Below are 19,552 nucleotides of genomic sequence, written 5' to 3'. Positions count from 1 at the left end.
CACCAGGGACCCCTCACCCCCCTCCCAGAGCCCAGGCTCTGACCTGGGGCCTTTCAGAGCACCCCAGCACAGGCACCTCTCACCCCCCAGCCCCAGGCAGGAGCTCTCTCCTTGCTCATCTTCCCTTGCTCTCCAGAAGGCAGATTTAGGGCTTTTCTCTCTCCTGGAGCCGCTGAGCCAACAGCCTCAGTGGAGAATTGTGCTCTGGCCTGTGCTCCCAGAAATCAAAGTGCTTTGTGCCAGCCTTTGATAATACACCCTGCTATACATTTTGATTACATTACAAATACGATTACTATTAAGCTACTATAGGTCTGCCAGGAATAATCCCGTGCTGACTCACTTCAGATGCCAGGAGATGCTGTGTGAAATAGCTGCTCCTGCCACAGCCTGATTGCTGCGCTGCAAAGCCGGCCCGCAGGCTTTAAATACACCCAGAGTGTTTGGGAAATGAAATTTCTGGGACAATATTAAAATGTAATCCTCCTGGAAAGCATTGTCATCCTTCTAAAGGACTCTGCTGATTCCCACTGACGTGCACCTGGACATTCTCATTCACTGCTCGAGGGCCAGGCAGGGATTGTGTTAAAGGTGCCCTGTCCCCCTCTCCACTCCTGACTCATACAAACCCAGCCACACACCCATGGAAAAGTGGATTTCCTGCAGTTTGGATTAGGCTTCTCCCTCTGCTCAGGGCTTTGATCAGAGGAATGAGTCCTGGGAAGAAGGGCAGCACTTGCTACTGAGCCATAAGGGATGCTGTGGGCTGGGGCACCTGAGGGGCTGGGAAATCACCTCTAATGTCACCAGCAGCTCCCTGCTGAACCCATCCCAGGGCCCAGCTGCTGTCCATGACACTTCCATGTCTCACACACACATTTTGGCCCTGGAGGCACTTTTGCCAGAAGGTGTGAGGCTGCTGAGGCAGAGAACACACAACTGCTTTGGCAAGTGCAGTGATGTACAGAGAACATAAAATCCTGGAACGGTTTGGGGTGGAGGGGACCTTAAATCCCATCCAGTGCCACCCCCTGCTGTGGGCAGGGACTCCTCCCAGCGTCCCAGGTTGCTCCATGCTGTCCCGCCTGGCCTTGGACACCATTCCAATCCATTTCCCAAAGCGTCAGGCTCCCCGTGCTCAGGGTGCCCAGCCCACCAGGCCCTCGGTGTGCCCAGCTGTGGCAGCAGCCCTTACCATGGTCTGGAAGCAGGAGTGGAGCTGGGTGAGGAAGGGAGGCTTCCCCGAGAGCGCCAGCACGCGCTTCTCCACCATGGTGCACTCCACATCATCGTCCTGGATCACGACGTCCTTCTTCAGGATCTTCACAGCATACAGCTCGTCCGTGCCCTTCCTCTCTGCCAGCATCACCTGCACAGGGCACAGCACACTGTGGCACTGGGCAACTGCAGAGCCTCCAGCTGAAATAGCCCCAGCTGCTGGCTCCTTATCCTGGGGCTGCCCTGCAGCCCTGAGGAGAGCTGCAGGTGCCAAACCACTCACAGCTGCCAGGGCTCTTCCCAAAAGCATTCAGGGACTCTGAGGAGAAACAATCTCCTCCCTCACCACCTCATGGCCTCCAGGAGCCCGCCCAAGGGGTTTGATGGTGTCTGAGCCCAGCTCTCCTCAGGGGTTTGGCACCCTCAGTGACACCAGCACTGGGAAGGGTGTCGAGAGGCTGAGCACAGAGCCCATCAGATTACAAGGTGGCAAATACTTGAAGTGGAAAAGAGTTAGTCTCTAGTGAATGGTAAGAAAAACCCCCGTGATTTTCTCTGCCTCAGTCCCCCCCTCCACAACAGTGAGCAGACCCCATCACGAGCTGGTTCATCACCCAGCCAAGGCCCTCTCCTCCAGCAGAACCCACCCAGCCTCCCAGTCCCACCCACGTGCAGCTTTATTCACTGCAGTAAGTGGGATTCAGTGCTTCTCCTGGTGCCAATCCCTCGGGTTAATCCCATCAGCCCAGCCAGGGACCCCTGCCTGACCCAGCAGGCTCCATCAGCCTAAGCTGCTCCTCGGGCTGCCAGCAAATAAACCCACTCTGAAACGTGCTTTGGTTCCTGCTTTCCCTCTCTCGCTCTCTCATGGCCTCAGATTGGAGCTCTGGGTGGAAATGAATTGCTCTTCATTGGAAGGAGCTGGCAGAAATCCTGCAGTGGCATCAGGAACAGCAGCTCGGGGCTTTGGGAATAAATTATGTGAAGTCAACATCGATAGGGTGGAACTGAAATGTGCTTCAGGCTGGGCCAGACGGGCAGAGGACACTTGAGCGGTCTCAGGGTGACTTTAGAGACACCAGGGCCAGCAGAATTAACCCCTCGTGTTCCAGCCCTCTGCTGCTCCACAGGCTGCTCGGGCAGGGGGGCAGTCCCACCCCGGAGGGATCTCACAGATATCGAGATGTGGCACCTGGGGACAGGGGCTGGCAGTGCTGGGGCTGGACTCAGTGGTCCCAGAGGGGGTTCCAAGCTCTGTGAGTCTGTGATTCCATTCTGGGACACAGCCTGAGGATCAGGGATGACGAGGCAGGGGACACAGCCTGAGGATCAGGGATGACGAGGCAGGGGACACAGCCTGAGGAGCGAGGTCTTTGGTGCCACCCACTTGTTTGGGTGCAGGGCACAGGGAACAGGGCACAGGGAACAGGGCACAGGGAACAGGGCACAGGGAACAGTGAACAAGGCACAGGGCACAAGGAAATGGGCAGGGAACAGGGCAGAGGGAACAGGTAACAAGACACAAGGAAAAGGGCACAGGGAACAGGACACAAGGAAAAGGGCACAAGAAACTGGGCACAAGGAACAAGGAACTGGGCACAGCCCTCTGTGAGCAGCTCTGGCGCATTCCCAGCTCCTAGGGGGGCCTGGCTGTCCTTGACACGCTGCTTGTCAGGATTAGCTGGGACTGGCACCAGGGTTCCTCAGGGCCAAGTGCTCTGGAGAAGCTCTGCCATTGCCATTGCCATTGCCATTGCCATTGCCATTGGCATTGCCATGGGTGGGGCTGCAGCCAGCTCATCCCCCAGCAGGGCTGAGCCTGCTGAGCCGTGGCTGTGTCAGGGACTTTGGGATGGGATTTATTCACCCACTGATCCTTGCAGAGCCCTGGGTACCCAGAGCAGCTCCTTGTGATGCTGGGGTGGAGCCCAGCAGGGCTCAGGCCTGGGACCAGCTGTGGCTGCCCCTGGATCCCTGGCAGTGTCCCAGGCCAGGCTGGAGAGGGCTGGAGCAGCCTGGGGCAGTGGAAGGTGTCCCTGCCGTGGCAGGGGTGACACTGGGTGATCTCTAAGGTCTCTTCCAACCCAAGGCAGCCCTGTTTCTGTGCCAGAGCAGCAGACACAGCTGCCTCACACTGTGTCTGCACCTCTGCCCTCCCCTGTGGTTCTGCTCAAATGGAACTGGTTTGGTTCATTGCCTCCATTTATCACCATTTTACACCAGCTGAGCTTTACAAGGCACCACACACAGGCGCTAAAACCAGAGCTAATTTTTAGGTGATAAAAGCAGAACTGCTTTGGTTGCTCAAAACTGGTGGAAAAGAAGTAGTAACCACTCCAGGAACATATTTTGAGGGAAAATTAAACCCGTTACCTGAGTGTAAGAGCATTATATACAATACCAGTTCTATAGAGACCTGCCTTGCCACCCACAGCCCTGTCAGAGGAAAGGTAACTAAAGCAGGGAGCCTCTGAGCCTGGCATCTACTTCTGCCCTCAGGGACCTTGCTGAGGATGTGGCTCCCACCCCACTGTGCAGTGAGAGCTTGGCTGGGGTACCCCAATAGTGCAGAACCTGCTCAGGCTGCCCAGCTGAGCCAGCCCTGCTCCCTGGCACTCACGGGCAAAGGGGCATTGCAGCTGCTGAGAACCAGCTGGGGACAGCCAGGAGTGAGCTGTGTGCCCAGGAGGGCAGGCTGGAAACCACCCAGGGCTGCACTCCCGAGGCACATCTGGGCTGGATCCCTCTCTGTGCCACAGAACCCCACAACCTCTGGGCTGGAAACCACCCTGGGCTGCACTCCCAAGGCACATCTGGGCTGGATTTCCCTCTCCTGTATGAGAGAACCCCAGAACCTCTGGGCTGGAAACCACCCTGGGCTGCACTCCTGGGGCACATCTGGGCTGGATTTCCCTCTCCTGTATCACAGAACCCCAGAACCTCGAGGCTGGAAAAGCCCTCCCAGCCCATGGAGTCCCAGCTGTGCCCGACAACCACCTTGTCCCCAGAGCACTGAGTGCCACATCCAGGCACTCCTTGGACACCTCCAGGGATGGGCACCCCAAACCTCCTCGGGCAGCCCCTGCCAAGGCCTGAGCACCCTTTCCAGGAAGAAATTCCTGCTGGTGTCTGAAGGTGCTCAAACACCAAGGATCCAAACAGCCCAGTGTCCCTGGCACAGCCCAGGATGGGGCTGGGTGACAGGGGCAGCAGGCACCCAGCCTCGCCCATGCCCTGCCCTCCTGCCAGGTGTCACAGCCAGAGCAGAGCCTGAAGGTGACCCCAGCCCAGAGAGCTCTCCCTGCGCTGGAGCCCAGAGCTGCAGCGGCCAAAGGCTCCGCCCTGCTCAGCAAACAACACACACCCCAAAAAGCCTGACAGCTCCAGAGCACCACAGATTGATCAGCTGCAAAAATATGAGCAAGCCACCTAATTTCACTCTCCTCTATTTATAATACAGCAAAGCAAACCCAGGGTGGCTGTGCCAAGCGCTGCCTCCCTCCGCGGGAGCGTCTCCCTGCCAGTGCCAGCCCCGTGGAGCTGCCACCAGCCACAGTTCCAGGCAGCCCACGGGGACCCCAGAGCAGCAGGGACATCTGTGTCCCGTGGCTGAGCGTGCCAAGCCAGGAGCACACAGCCCCACGCCCCTCTTTTCCAAGGCAGATCCATTTTCCAACCCCCAGGCCTGGCTCGGGGGATCTCCATCTGCCAGCGCACTCGCTGGGAAGCAGATTGCATTCCTGTTTAACTTTTTATTGCTGCAGAAAAAAGCTGATATTTAACTTGATTTATTCCTGTAATATAGAGTATTTGTTTGGGAATGCTCCAGCACAAGGACTGGAGATATTCTGAAGGCAGAGAAAGCAAGTTTGTCAAACTCCACCGAGGCCGGCGTGTTGGCACTGCCGACCCTGGACAGAGCAAAATGCTGAGCAGGACATCTGGGGTGCCAAAGGGTTAACAGAGACAGACAGAGGCTCACTCAACCAGTGTGACTGCAGGCCAAGAGCTCTCCCAGCCAGCAGGGACTGGCAGGAGGGAGGCTGGCAGCAGGCAGGCCGGCACAGGAGCAGGTGCCAGCCCTGGAGAGGGAAGGACACGGTGCCAGCCTCGGAGAGGGATGGCAGTGCCATGGACACGGCCAGCTGTTGGGCACACCAGGGGCTGGGGAGCTGGGCTGTTCTCCGTGCTCCAGGCACCTCTGCCTGGCTCCTCCCGAACATCTGGCACCTCTGGCACAAACAGGAGGCGGGGACAGGGCGGTGGCACCTGGGTGTCCCCGTGCCGGGATGCCCAGGGATGCCTGGGGAGGTGCAGGCACACGTGAGGGCGAGGCTGCATCCACCCGGAGGATCCAACGTGCTGTTTTAATTAGCGCTAATTAGCATATTTATAACATGCTGTTCCAGGGAACAGTTTCTGTCACACATTCCCTTATATAAGCCAGAGCCGGCTGAGCAGTTTGCCAGTGTTGCTCAGATTTAAGGGGAGAAGGCGGCGGGGGACACGGCACAAGCACAGAGCCTCCAGATGCCAGCACTGCCTTTGGAAGGGATGAGGGGCTGGCGGGGGGGACAGGGGACACTTCTGAGTGAGAGCAGCAGGGCAGGAGGCACGGGGCTGTCCTGCAGCCCGGGATGCCAACCCACAGCACGGGGGTGCCACGCTGAGCTCCGGGCTGAGGCTCTGGGCTCTGCCAGGACCTCCCCATCCCTGTCTGTCACAAATGCTTCCATGGAGCTCTGAGCTCCCCACCTCTGCAGAGGGAGAAAACGCCCATGGAGAAGCTGGGACTTCCCACAGCTCCAGTGCCAGCAGAAGGCTGGGAAGGAAGGGATGCTCCTGCTGCACCCCTGTGCTCAGGGGAGCATCCCTGCACACCCTCCTCATCTCTGCTGCCTGCCCGAGGAATGAGCCTGCAGGCTCAGCAATATTGCCTGCAATTAAGGCAATTCCCTAATGAGAGTGGGGCTTGGCCAGCCCTCACACCAGCAAACACTGCACCCACCTCCTGCAGAGCCCCAGCATTCCCTGGAGCACTGGGATCCCGAGTGGAAACCAAGAGAGTTGGCAAGACCCCAGGAATAATGAAGGCTCCAAGTCACATAATTACCAGGAGAATGAAATTCTGTTACCACTCACAACTGGTCTGGGAAGGTAATTAAAATGTTCCCATACATTTGTAATTATTAGAGAAGAAGAAAACCCCAACCAAATAAAAAAGAGCTTTAAAGACACAGCTCATCCCCTGCTTCCCAAAAGGATGGATTTTGTGGTGGTCTCATCAGACATCTCTGGGGTTCCCTGCTGGGCTCCCAGACCCCCTGGGGGTGGTCAGTGCAGACAGAGGGGTAGCTCACCTTCCCAAAGCTGCCCTTGCCCAGCACCATCAGGAAGTTGAAGTCCGAGAGCTTCATGCGGTCCCGGCTGCCGTTGTTGTCCAGTTTGGAAATGGCATTCCTGGTCTTCTCATCCGCAGCCTTGGACCCCGTGCCAATCTTGGCCCTCTGCAAAGGGGGAGATGGGGCGGGGAGGAAAACATCACTGGGGACAGCGGGGACAATGGGCATTACAAACCCAGTGGGTGCTCCCAAAATCCCCCCTCAGCAGCTCCTCCCCTGCTCAAAAACCACCCTGAGCTTTGGGAGCCTTTTCCATGGGCGTGATGGGGACAGCACCAAGGAAGGCACTGCAGGAGCCACCAGCCCTGGCACGGGGCACTGCTCTGGCTTCCCAGTTAACCTCTGCCAGAGCAACCTCTGGCCCTGGTCACCCTGTCCCCAGTGGGACACTGCAGCCTGCCATGACACCCGGCCCTGTGTCCAGTCATCCAGGCATGGCAAACAGCTCTAAAGAAGCTCTTCTGGGGCAAAATCTGCCTCTGTCTCTTCCTCACCAGAAAAAGAGGGGTGAATATAAATACATTAAGGTAAAACATGGGACTTTTTATCCAGCTCCACATCCATTACTGCCCTGTGGTCCCTCCCATCTGGGACATTCTGTGATTGCATCTGAAACTGAACGGCATCACAGAGGAAGCCACAAACCCATTTGGAACAGTCCAGAACAGAAAGCCTCCTGAACAGACACACACAGCCCCTCCTGCCCTGACAGACAGACAGACACACAGCCCCTCCTGCCCCCTGGTCATCACAGCTGCCCCTGAGGACCCTCACAAAGCCCCATTTTTAAACCCCAGACCCCAGCAGTGGCCAGGGCTGTGATGTGCTGATCCTGCTCCCACAAAGGCTCTCTCAGGATTTATCCCCTTCCCTCCCAGCAGTGTGAGGCAGTGTGAGGCTGTGCTGAGCTCAGCCTAGCATGAAATTCCATTAACCCGATCCCGGCAGCTCCATTTGGCTGCTGCTGGCAGCCCCTGCAGATAGCACCTCCCGGGGAATCTCAGGCCTCTGCTGCTGCTAATTGCTTCTCACAAGGCTCTCCAGGCTGCAGAATTCCCCACTCAAGGTCACTGCAGCCCCTCAGAGCATGGGAACAGCTCCTGCACTGCAAACCTGAGGAATGGTCTCTGGGATTTCCACACCCGTTGGGGTGACCCCTGCACGTCCCCGACACCAGCACTCTCCACTCCTCATCCTCACTCATCCTCACTCCCAGCACCAGCCACGGCCCAGCTGGAGGGGGATTCCCTGCCCTGACACCGAGCCCCTGCAGGGGAGGAGTGGGGAGCACCCAGCAAGGTGAGGGACAGGTGTGCTCTGGCACCTCTGCCCCAGGTGTGTTCTGATCTGACTGCCCAGACCATTCTAATGGCATTGGAACAGCATGAAATGCAATCAAAGCCAGCTGTTAGTTCTTTGTACAGCCAGAACCCATTGGCTGTAGCCAGGTGTTGTATTAGAACTGTCTTTCCCTGGATATTCAGGGAAGTTGTGTATAAATGAGATAAAAAAAAAGGAGAGCAGGAGCTAACTCTCCAGTCTCTGCTACAATCAGAGTTCATGCTGAGAACCATAAGGGCAACTCTCTCATTTCTGTATGGCTCATTGCATGTGGGTCTCCAGATGTGCCATGCTCATTCCCAGGGATCTGTGGAGCCTTCAGCTGCACTGAAAAATGGCCCATTTCTGCTCATTCAGCAAGGTCTGGATCCATCATTCAGCAAGAATTCCATGGCTTATTAAGTAGCAAATAGACATTTCTGCTCGGAGCCTCTCTGGGCAGCTGGAGCCTGCTCCACGTCCCCTGCCCCGCCAGGGAGGAGCTGGCAGGGAGAGTCCCTTCCTGGGGCACAGCAGGCAGGCAGCGAGGAAAACCCCTGAGTCCAAGAAAAATCAATTCACCTCAAACTTCTGCCTCAGCTCCTCGTTTCCTTCCTCTCCCTCGGGAGGCACGGGGACGTTGAAATACTCGCCCTCCTCCTGGCTGAGCAGCTTGAACCTGGAGGGACAGAGAGGGCACAGCTCAGGGCCCCCCTGCTCCAGCACAGCTCTGCCTCCGTGCACCAGCACCCAGGGGACCCTTCCCAGGCCAGCAGAGCCCCCAGACCCTCCCCTGGGCAAGCCCCAGACCCCCAGTGGCCAGAGGGATGGTTCTGGGTCCCTCTGTGTCCTGGGGACCCCCCAGCCCGGGGAGTGCATCCCCTGCCTGCTGTGGTGGGCACACAGAGCTCTGGTGTCCCTGCCAAGCCAGTCCTGACCCCAAACCCACAGACAAACTCGTGTTCCTTGTGACAGCCACGGGCACAGGTGGGGCAAAGCCCCTTCCCCCAGCTGCCCCACGAGGACAGCACCTGGCACTGCCAGCCCCGAGCACACGGACAGGATGCTCCCCCAAAGGAGGAGAAAAGCTCCAGCAGCAATGATCAGAAATCATGGGAATGCCACTCAGCTGGCAGGAGTTTCACCCTGCTGGGGGCACAGCCCAGGATCCTGGCTGGTGTGATCCCAGAGGCTGCTCCAGGACAGAGCCCTGCCTTCCAGCTGGTTCCTCCATAACTGCAGTTGGTGGGATATGAAATATGGATCAGGGCTCCTTCTCCTGCAGTTTACTCCAGCCAGCACTGTGACAAGGAAAACTACTCAGATCTCCACTTCCATGCTTTTAGACAGGCTGGGAGGGGCTGCACCAGGAGCTGGCAGTGAGTGGCACTCACACACCCTGACAGGGGACTGGGGAAGGGACAGCTTCCTGCTGGCTTCCAGAGGAGGAGCCCTGGCCCTTCAGGGCCTGGCAGGTGACCAGCACGATGCCACTGTGTCACTGTCACATTTTCTGAAAAATCCCTTCGCCAGGATTTCCTCTCCTGGGAAGATGAGAAGCCTCAGAGAAAAGTGAAAACAATAATTATCTGATTCTGCTGCTTTGGAATGTGGTTTGGACATTGTTACCAACTGGTCATGGTTTCACTGGTTTCATGTGAATTGTTTTGACTTAATGACCAATCACAGCCAGCTGTGTCGAGGCTTTGGAAAGAGGCACAAGTTTTTCATTAGTGTCTTTTTAGCCCTCTGTCTGTATCCTTTCTTTATCCTTTAGTATCGTTTCAGTGTAATATTCTTTAATATAATATAGATCATAAAATAATAAATTAGCCTTCTGAGAACATGGAGTCAGATTCACCATTTCCTTCCTGCCATGGGGGACCCCAAAACCACCACACCACTGTGCCAGACACTGTGTCCAGCAGAGAGGGGACAGGACAGGCTGGAGAGCAGGGGGAGCACCCACAGCTCTGCCCAGGAGTGGCACGCTGTGGGCACCCAACCCACCCAACTCCTCCTCTCCATTCCCCCAGCCCGAGGCCATGGGGGAGCTCACACAAAGGCAGTCCATGCCCTGGCAGCCCTGGTGCCACACAGACACCCCATGGCAGCCCCAGAGGTGCAGCAGCACCTTCCAGGGAGCTGGGAGGGGTGCCTGGAGCAGAGGGAGGCTGCTGAGGGCTGAGGGGCTGCCCCAGTCCCAGGTACAAACACCCTGGGCTGCTCTGTGCCCCTGGGGGTGACAGAACAATCACATCTCACCATCCATCCACTCCTGACTTCTGCAGCTCAGAGATCCCGAAGGACAGGGAGCCCATGAAATCGTTCCTGCTGGTCAGATCCCAGTCCCAGATCTCCACAGACAACCTCCTGTCCTTGTCTGCCTCCTTCAGCTGGCTGCAAGAGAGAAGGGAAAAGGGGTGGAAAAGGGGTGGAAAAGGGGCGGGAAAGGGATGGGAAAGGGATGGGAAAGGGATGGTCCCATCCTGAGCTGCTCCCTCACCACGTGCTCCCCATGCTCACACAGACAGGGTGCAAGGGAAGGGAGGGTCCTCAGGGCCTGCTGGGGTCTCCAGCATCTGATTTCAGACACATCTGATTTCAGACACATCTGATTTCAGGGCACATCTGACCCACACAGAGAGCACAGAGCTCCTGCCCAGACTACTCTGCTCTGAGCAGGGTCAGGGCAGAGCTCTGGGTGCTTCTGTGTCACTTACAGAACAAAAAGAATCATTTCTCTCTTGAATCAGCTCAATGCCTCTGAGTAATTAAATCAGAGCAAATAAAGCCACATTAATTCTTGGTGGCAAGAAAATTCACTTTACAAATTTAAACGTTTTCCTTGTACTTACAATTTAAATGTCTCGTTCCACTCAGGATTCAGGGAGCACTTGATAGTTTTGGTCTTCTGTTTGCTTTCGTTTTTGGGGTCAGGGATTAGTTTGAGCTTCACGTAGGGATCTGACAAGCCATTAGGGTCCATAGGAACTAGGTTTTTAGCATCTCTTACTGGGGGAGAGAAAAAGGATTAAATTCAGTATTCCAGCTATAAAAATACCCAACAACTGACAACTTCCCCGCGTGCCAAGAGTAAGTGTGAAAATAGTGATTAAAAGCAGACTCAAACGGGATCTGTGCAGACATGGGCATCACACGAGGAACGGCATCATTGGCGCCGAGCGAACGCAGCTCCCGTGCACGGGGGAGGCTGCAGGGTCGACTCAGGAGATTATTTTTACTTTCTGACAGGCTGATTGGTGTTTGCTCTCGGGTTTAAGCGGTTTAAAGCTGATTTGTTTCCTCCTGCCCCCTGGGAAGCAGAACGGCACTGATTTGTGGGGGCCTGGGGCTGGAGCTTCCCTCGAGGAGTGGGAGCAGTGACGGGAGGGGGGTGGGAGCAGGAACCCAAAGGCAGCACAGCAGCGGCCACATCCAGCACCCAGCTCCCCCCTGGGCATGCCCAGGGGCACCATCACTTGCCCACTGGGCTGTAGAGCCCAGCTCTGGGGTCAGCAGAGCCCAGCTCTGGGGCCAGCAGAGCCCAGCTCTGGGGTCAGCAGAGCCCAGCTCTGGGGTCAGCAGAGCCCAGCTCTGGGGCCAGCAGAGCCCAGCTCTGGGGCCCAGCTCTGGGGCCTGGCAGAGCCCAGCTCCGGGGCCCAGCTCTGGGGTCAGCAGAGCCCAGCTCTGGGGTCAGCAGAGCCCAGCTCTGGGGTCAGCAGAGCCCAGCTCTGGGGTCAGCAGGGCCCAGCTCTGGGGCCCAGCAGAGCCCAGCTCTGGGGCCAGCAGAGCCCAGCTCTGGGATCAGCAGAGCCCAGCTCTGGGGCCCAGCAGAGCCCAGCTCTGGGGCCAGCAGAGCCCAGCTCTGGGGCCCAGCTCTGGGGCCTGGCAGAGCCCAGCTCTGGGGCCCGGCAGAGCCCAGCTCTGGGGCCCGGCAGAGCCCAGCTCTGGGGCCCGGCAGAGCCCAGCTCTGGGGCCCGGCAGAGCCCAGCTCTGGGGCCAGCAGAGCCCAGCTCCGGGGCCCGGCAGAGCCCAGCTCTGGGGCCAGCAGAGCCCAGCTCTGGGGCCCGGCAGAGCCCAGCTCTGGGGCCCGGCAGAGCCCAGCTCTGGGGCCCGGCAGAGCCCAGCTCTGGGGCCAGCAGAGCCCAGCTCCGGGGCCCGGCAGAGCCCAGCTCCGGGGCCCGGCAGAGCCCAGCTCTGGGGTCAGCAGAGCCCAGCTCTGGGGCCAGCAGAGCCCAGCTCTGGGGCCCAGCGGAGCCCAGCTCTGGGGCCCAGCGGAGCCCAGCTCTGGGGTCAGCAGAGCCCAGCTCTGGGGCCCAGCGGAGCCCAGCTCTGGGCCCAGCAGAGCCCAGCTCTGGGGCCAGCAGAGCCCAGCTCTGGGGTCAGCGGAGCCCAGCTCTGGGGCCCAGCTCTGGGGTCAGCGGAGCCCAGCTCTGGGGCCAGCAGAGCCCAGCTCTGGGGCCCAGCAGAGCCCAGCTCTGGGGCCCAGCAGAGCCCAGCTCTGGGGCCCAGCAGAGCCCAGCTCTGGGGCCCAGCAGAGCCCAGCTCTGGGGCCAGCAGAGCCCAGCTCTGGGGTCAGCAGGGCCCAGCTCTGGGGTCAGCAGAGCCCAGCTCTGGGGTCAGCAGGGCCCAGCTCTGGGGTCAGCAGAGCCCAGCTCTGGGGTCAGCAGGGCCCAGCTCTGGGGCCCAGCAGAGCCCAGCTCTGGGGCCCAGCTCTGGGGTCAGCAGAGCCCAGCTCTGGGGCCCGGCAGAGCCCAGCTCTGGGGCCAGCAGAGCCCAGCTCTGGGGCCCAGCAGAGCCCAGCTCTGGGGCCCAGCCCTGGGGCCCAGCAGAGCCCAGCCCTGGGGCCCAGCAGAGCCCAGCTCTGGGGCCCGGCAGAGCCCAGCTCTGGGGCCCGGCAGAGCCCAGCTCTGGGGCCCGGCAGAGCCCAGCTCTGGGGCCAGCAGAGCCCAGCTCTGGGGCCCAGCAGAGCCCAGCTCTGGGGCCCAGCCCTGGGGCCCAGCAGAGCCCAGCCCTGGGGCCCAGCAGAGCCCAGCTCTGGGGCCCGGCAGAGCCCAGCTCTGGGGCCCGGCAGAGCCCAGCTCTGGGGTCAGTGGAGCCCAGCTCTGGGTCCCGGCAGAGCCCAGCTCTGGGGCCCGGCAGAGCCCAGCTCTGGGGCCCAGCTCTGGGGCCCAGCAGAGCCCAGCTCTGGGGCCCGGCGGAGCCCAGCTCTGGGGCCCGGCGGAGCCCAGCTCTGGGGCCCGGCGGAGCCCAGCTCTGGGGCCCGGCGGAGCCCAGCTCTGGGGCCCAGCAGCTCCTCCGGGAAGCAGGAGCAGAGCGGGAAGAGCAAACCTGAGGTGACTCAGCTGCTTCTAATTGGATTGCAGCTTGGACAAATTAAATACAGCCAGGCTGAGCTGAGTCTCTTCGCCCAGATTAAGTCCAGAAAGGTCTGTCTGCCAGGAGAAGGATCTTATCTTCCCCCCCAGGCTGAGCACAGATAGCAGAGGTGGGAAGTCTGATGGGTTAGGATGGAACTGAGCCATAACCTGGGGAAAAGCTGTTTGCAAGGAAGGCCAGAGCAGAGCCCCCTCCCCAGGGATCAGGCACAGAGGGTCCTGCCCTGCTGGGAACAGCCCGAAATCCCAGCAGGTCCCAGCAGCAGCTCTGCTGTGAGACTCATGGGGGGCTCAGTGCACCCCCTAATCCCACCAGGAGGAGGAGGAGGAGGAAGGAACTCCAGCTGGTATGCAGCACCACAGGATGGCCCAAGGTACTTTCAGAGACAGAAGGGTAAAACCAATTGCCCAGTTCCCAACTCACCAGTGAGGAATTTCTGATGAGGCTGGGGACCAGAGAGCTTTGAAAAGCAAATCAATGCCCCCAAATCTGCCATCTATTGCTGTCCTCCCAAAGCACTGCCCAATTTCCAGCTCCATGGAACCGAACTCGTGGCCAAAATTCAACTGTGCGTTTATAAACGAGCTCATTTATCAAAGGTGACAGCCCTGAGAGCAGCTTGTGAGGCAGGAGAGGCGTGGGAAGCAGGGCTGCCCCTCCCTCCATCCCCAGAGGGCCCTGCAGCAGCCCCGGCCCCTCCTGCCCCTCCATCCCTGAGGGTGGCACCAGCCAGGGCTGCTGCCACAGAATCACCAACTCCTGGGGTGCTTTGGCTCAGAAGGGACCTTAAAGACCACCCAGTGCCACCCTCTGGGGCTTCTGTGCCCCCCAGTGCTGCCAGGGCATGGGGAACCATGCTCCCAGTGCCCTGCTGAGCCTGGGCTCCCCCACAGCCCCCACCCCCAGCTCCTCCTGCCTCCTGCCACCTTCCTGGCTGTAAAACCACCATGAAAACGTGTTCCCAGTGCCCCTGCCCACCTGCAGTACTGGGAGCCTCAGGGACAGCCCGTGGGCAGTGCCAGGGCAGGGATGGCAGTGCCAGGGCAGGGGCCTGGGGCGGTCCTCGCTCTGACCTAGCCCTCCCCCTGCCCCAGGGCCAGCAGAAACCCCCCAGGACCCCCCATGGGAGCAGCAGGAGGAGCCCAGGGCTGGCAGAGGCTCTGGGCTGTCACAGCCCGGGGTCCCCTCGCTGGGAGGGGACACAGACTGATGTCACACAGAGCTGCTGCCACTCTGCTCCATGTGCCACTGTCCCAGAGCCAGCACAGCCTCTGGAGGCTCTTGAACAGCCCTCTGCTGTTTATCTGCTGCCCTTCTCTTCTTTAAGGAGCAGGAGAAGCCGTTCCTGGCCCTGCAGTTAATCAGTTTATGCCCTGAAGCATGAGATTTGATTACCTCATTTTATTATCTCAGCGTGCAGACCTCAAAATTTCATTAATGGGAATAATTTTATCTATTCATTTAAAAAAAGCAAAATGCTTCTTCTTGACCTTAAGAAACTTCCTGACTTTTCAAGCAGAAATCAACAATGAAGCAAGGGAGAAATGGAAACGTGGAGCAGCACAGCAGCCATGCCTCACAGCAGGGGAGGAAAGCTCCTCGCCAGCACTTATGGCATTTATTTGACAGCTGAATCTGATGTAGAACAGTTTTATATCTCTCATATCCTGACAGTTTTGTGCATCATTAAGAAGCAGTAACATCATTATTAGCAGTGATGAGTAAGAGTGTTATGATCGCATTTAAAGCCAGTCCTAAATCACTCTGGGTTCCAAGTGTGGCCAAGGAGATGCCACTGTGGGCTCAGCCATGGTCAGGACCAGATGCTGGCAAGCTCTGGGCATGCCTGGGGGGGTGGTTCAGGGGGGCAGTGCCCTCCTCTCCACACAGCGTGGGAAGGAGATGTCACCACTCTGCCAGGGCAGGCAGAGCTGGGTGAATGATACTGGAATTTACTCTGCAAAGTTTGCAGCAGCTTCTCAATAACAGATCAGACAAAATCTCTGAATGACTCTGGCAGCTGTAACTGCAGAGCTTGGGAAGAGACACCCACGTGTGCCTGGGAAAGGTGGGAGCAGATCAGTCTGCCCCCCTCCCAGGGCACGGGGGTCAGGCCAGGAGCTCTCTGCGGCTCTGGCAGCAGGGCAAGGCCCTTCCCCAGCCCCCAGGCTTTCAAGGAAAGGCAAGATTAATGCACTGGATAAACAAACCCCAGCAAGTGATTTCCTGAATCTGCCACGTGGGGCTCCCTTTGATGTGAAATGAAAAGAGAGCCCACTACAAACCCACTCCTGCCCCAACCTCCAGGCAGCTGCCATGGGCTGCCCCCTCCTCTCGGAGCCTGTTCAGAGCAGGAAGCTCTGCTTCCCACTGCCCTCCGAAGGAGAAGGCCCTGGCACAGGGAAACTCTGGCTCTCACAGCCCTGGGAGGGTCCAAGGACCTGGAGCAGCCTGGTCCAAGGGAAGGTGCTCCTGCCCATGGCCAGGGCTTGCAGCTGAATGGTCTCAAAAACCCATTCCAGGATTCTATGGATCTGCTAAAAACCCTTCCAAAGGCTGGGTCCCTGCAAGGGCAGAGCTCCACGCCCTCATCCCAGCCCATCACCTCTCCTGGCCCTCCATCCCACAGCTCGGATGGGATGTGAGAGGGGAGGGCTCTCGGGCTGACCTGCAGCACTCAGCTTCCCCTGCAGCAGCACCAACACCCCTGGGCAGGAGCAGCCCCATCCCATCAGCACCCGGATTAGCACCCTGCTGAGTTAAACCATTTAATTAATGCTCTGGTAAGAGTCTATTTGCACATGCTCGTACAATGGGAAAGGCACAGGACTCCTTACAGCTGCATCTGCCTGGGCCGGTGATTATTAATTAACGCACTTCCAGCTCGTTTATCTAATCAGCATAATTGGTTTCAGTTTTGGTCACTGTTTTCCCTCATCAGGTGGGTAAAGAGGGAAGCTCTGTGCCCCAGGAGGCTCAGGACTGCCAGGGAGCTGGGCAGGAACTGCTGGGAGCATGGGCACCACGGGCACCACGGGCACAGGGACATCCCCAAGGGAGGGGAGGAGCACAGGGCACCCTCTGCCCCACACAGACACACCGACAGGGCTAAGGGCACGCTGGAGACTCCCCAGTGCCCACAGCACAGACCCTGCAGCTCTGCTCCTCACCATTAATCTCTGCACCTCCCTGGCCCTGTCCCCTGAGCCCAGCTCCCGGAGGTGCAGGGGAATGCTGTGGCACTGCACACACAGCTGAGGTGCAGGGGATGCTGTGGCACAGCACACACAGCTGAGGTGCAGGGGGATGCTGTGGCACAGCACAGCTGAGGTGCAGGGGATGCTGTGGCACAGCTGAGGTGCAGGGGATGCTGTGGCACAGCTGAGGTGCAGGGGGATGCTGTGGCACTGCACAGCTGAGGTGCAGGGGATGCTGTGGCACAGCACAGCTGAGGTGCAGGGGATGCTGTGGCACACACAGCTGAGGTGCAGGGGATGCTGTGGCACTGCACAGCTGAGGTGCAGGGGATGCTGTGGCACTGCACACACAGCTGAGGTGCAGGGGATGCTGTGGCACTGCACAACTGATGTGCAGGGGATGCTGTGGCACAGCTGAGGTGCAGGGGATGCTGTGGCACAGCACACACAGCTGAGGTGCAGGGGATGCTGTGGCACTGCACAGCTGAGGTGCAGGGGATGCTGTGGCACTGCACACACAGCTGAGGTGCAGGGGGATGCTGTGGCACAGCTGAGGTGCAGGGGATGCTGTGGCACAGCACAGCTGAGGTGCAGGGGATGCTGTGGCACAGCACGCACAGCTGAGGTGCAGGGGGATGCTGTGGCACAGCACACACAGCTGAGGTGCAGGGGATGCTGTGGCACTGCACAGCTGAGGTGCAGGGGATGCTGTGGTACTGCACAGCTGAGGTGGGAAGAGCTGGTCCTGGTCCAGAGCCGTGCACAGAGCCCTGCACAGAGCTCCCAGCCTGGAGCAGATGTGGCTCTAACACATCCCAGCCCTCCCAGCCCTGCGTTTCCCAGGCTCAGACACCCACAGCCCTGAGTATGACACCCCAGCACCACCTGCACTGCCAGCTCTGCCATCACAGAGGCAGAACTGGGCAGTGCCCCCGTGCCCTGTCCATTCCCTGGATTTCCTACTTTACTCCACAGCCTTTTGCCACTAATAAGGCACTTGATCAAAGCCCAGAGCAGCACAGGGATGTGAGGGTGCAGCACAGGGATGTGCTGTCCCACAGCAGCCAGGCAGTGCCCTGGGTGTGTGTCCTGCACCAGGGCCAGAGACACATCCCACGTTCTAATTATAGGGGAGGAATCGTTCCCTGGCAGGGTGGGCAGGCCCTGGCACAGGTGCCCAGAGCAGCTGGGGCTGCCCCTGGATCCCTGGCAGTGTCCCAGACCAGGCTGGACACTGGGGCTGGAGCAGCCTGGGCAGTGGAAGATCTCCCTGCCCACGAGCTTTGGAGATGAATTTTAAGGTCCCTTCCAATCCAAACCACTGCAGGACTCGATGATTCCGTGAAAATCCGTGTTTTCCACAGGGAGGGATAGACCGGCTTTACAAAGAGAAGGGGAAAGCTCAGAGTAAGCGAGGAGAGCAGCGCAGAGCTGAAGAGCGTTCGGCACATCCCCGCAGGTTTGTCAGCTCGGCAGCACAGCCCAAGCGGAGTTGGCCGTGCCCGTGCTGCCGCCTGCAGGCACCGGGCACCTTCCCACGGCACAGCGGCTGCTCCGGCCCGCCACGGCGCCCCAAATTCCCGGGGGAGAAGAGAAGATGTCCCCCAGCAGCAGCAGCCCCGTTTTCCCGAGCGGCAGGGGCAGGGCGGGCTCACCGCGCTGCCTCGCACCCCGCAGGGCTCAGGGGCTGCTCCAGCCCCCCGCATCCCCTCCATCCCCCGCATCCCCCTCATCCTCCTCCATCCCCCTGCATCCCCCTCACCCCCCTGTATCCCCCTCATCCTCCTCCATCCCCCTGTATCCCCCTCATCCCCCTGTATCCCCCTCATCCTCCTCCATCCCCCTGTATCCCCCTCACACCCCTGTATCGCCCTTATCCTCCTCCATCCCCCTGCATCCCCCTCATCCCCCTGTATCCCCCTCATCCTCCTCCATCCCCCTGTATCCCCCTCATCCCCCTCCATCCCCCTGTATCCCACTCATCCCCCTGTATCCCCCTCATCCTCCTCCATCCCCCTGTATCCCCCTCATCCTCCTCCATCCCCCTGTATCCCCCTCATCCTCCTCCATCCCCCTGTATCCCCCTCACCCCCCTGTATCCCCCTCATCCTCCTCCATCCCCCTGTATCCCCCTCATCCTCCTCCATCCCCCTGTATCCCCCTCATCCTCCTCCATCCCCCTGTATCCCCCTCAATCCCCCTGCATCCCCCTCCATCTCCCTCATCCCCCTTCATCTCCCTCCATCCCCCTCCATCTCCCTCATCCATCTCCATCCCCCTCCATCCCCCTCCATCCCCCTCATCCCCCTGCATCCCTCCCGTCCCGCACAGAGCCCTGCCCCGTGCTGGGATTCCTGCCGGAGCCTGCAAAGGGCATTTCCCACCAGCCGGGCTCTGCCCCTGCCCACAGCACTCCCCGGCGTGCCCCCTGTGCCCCCCAGGGCGGGTCCTGCGGGAATCGTTCTGCTCGGGAAATTCCTCTAAGCCCATCCAGCCCAGCTGTTGCTCCAGCACTGCCCAGGCCAGCACTGTCCCATGTCCCCAAGTGCCACATGCACAGGGCTGTTAAATCCCCTCGGGGATGGGACTCCACCCTGCCCTGGGCAGCTGTGCCAGGGCTGGGCAGCCCCTCCAGGAGGAAATTCTCCCAAAAATCCTCCCTGAGCCTGCCCTGGCCCAGCCTGAGGCCGTTCCCTCTGCTCCTGTCCCTGTTCCCTGGAGCACAGCCCGACCCCCCGGCTGTCCCCTCCTGGCAGGAGCTGTGCAGAGCCACAAGGGCCCCCTGAGCCTCCTTTGCTCCAGGCTGAGCCCCTTCCCAGCTCCCTCAGGAATTCTCCAGCCCCTTCCCAGCTCCTCAGGAATTCTCCAGCCCCTTCCCAGCTCCTCAGGAATTCTTCAGCCCCTTCCCAGCTCCCTCAGGAATTCTCCAGCCCCTTCCCAGCTCCCTCAGCCCTTCCTGGGGCTCCAGCCCCTCGGTGTCCCTGTTGTGAGGGCCCAGAGCTGCCCCAGGGCTCCTCAGCAGTGCCAGCACAG

The 19,552-nt window shown here is 59.5% G+C and overlaps 1 protein-coding gene across 2 annotated transcripts in view; it reads right to left on the bottom strand.

The window, feature by feature from the left end:
- PRKCB (protein kinase C beta) overlaps window positions 1-19,552 on the bottom strand; it is a 98,545-nt gene that overhangs the window by 27,067 nt on the left and 51,926 nt on the right. For both annotated transcript variants that reach the window (XM_059861282.1, XM_059861281.1), the window contains exons 6-10: window positions 10,799-10,955; window positions 10,206-10,340; window positions 8,523-8,619; window positions 6,579-6,725; window positions 1,196-1,369 (exon numbers count right to left, since the gene is read on the bottom strand). In XM_059861282.1, coding sequence (XP_059717265.1) covers window positions 1,196-1,369; window positions 6,579-6,725; window positions 8,523-8,619; window positions 10,206-10,340; window positions 10,799-10,955 — 710 coding nt within the window. The remainder of the gene's footprint in view (window positions 1-1,195; window positions 1,370-6,578; window positions 6,726-8,522; window positions 8,620-10,205; window positions 10,341-10,798; window positions 10,956-19,552) is intronic.

Source organism: Haemorhous mexicanus, chromosome 17 (assembly GCF_027477595.1).
Source record: "Haemorhous mexicanus isolate bHaeMex1 chromosome 17, bHaeMex1.pri, whole genome shotgun sequence".
In the NCBI taxonomy this organism is placed as follows: Eukaryota; Metazoa; Chordata; class Aves; order Passeriformes; family Fringillidae; genus Haemorhous; species Haemorhous mexicanus.
The sequence above is the reverse complement of the archived record's forward strand: the minus strand, read 5'-3'. Positions and strand labels throughout refer to the sequence as shown.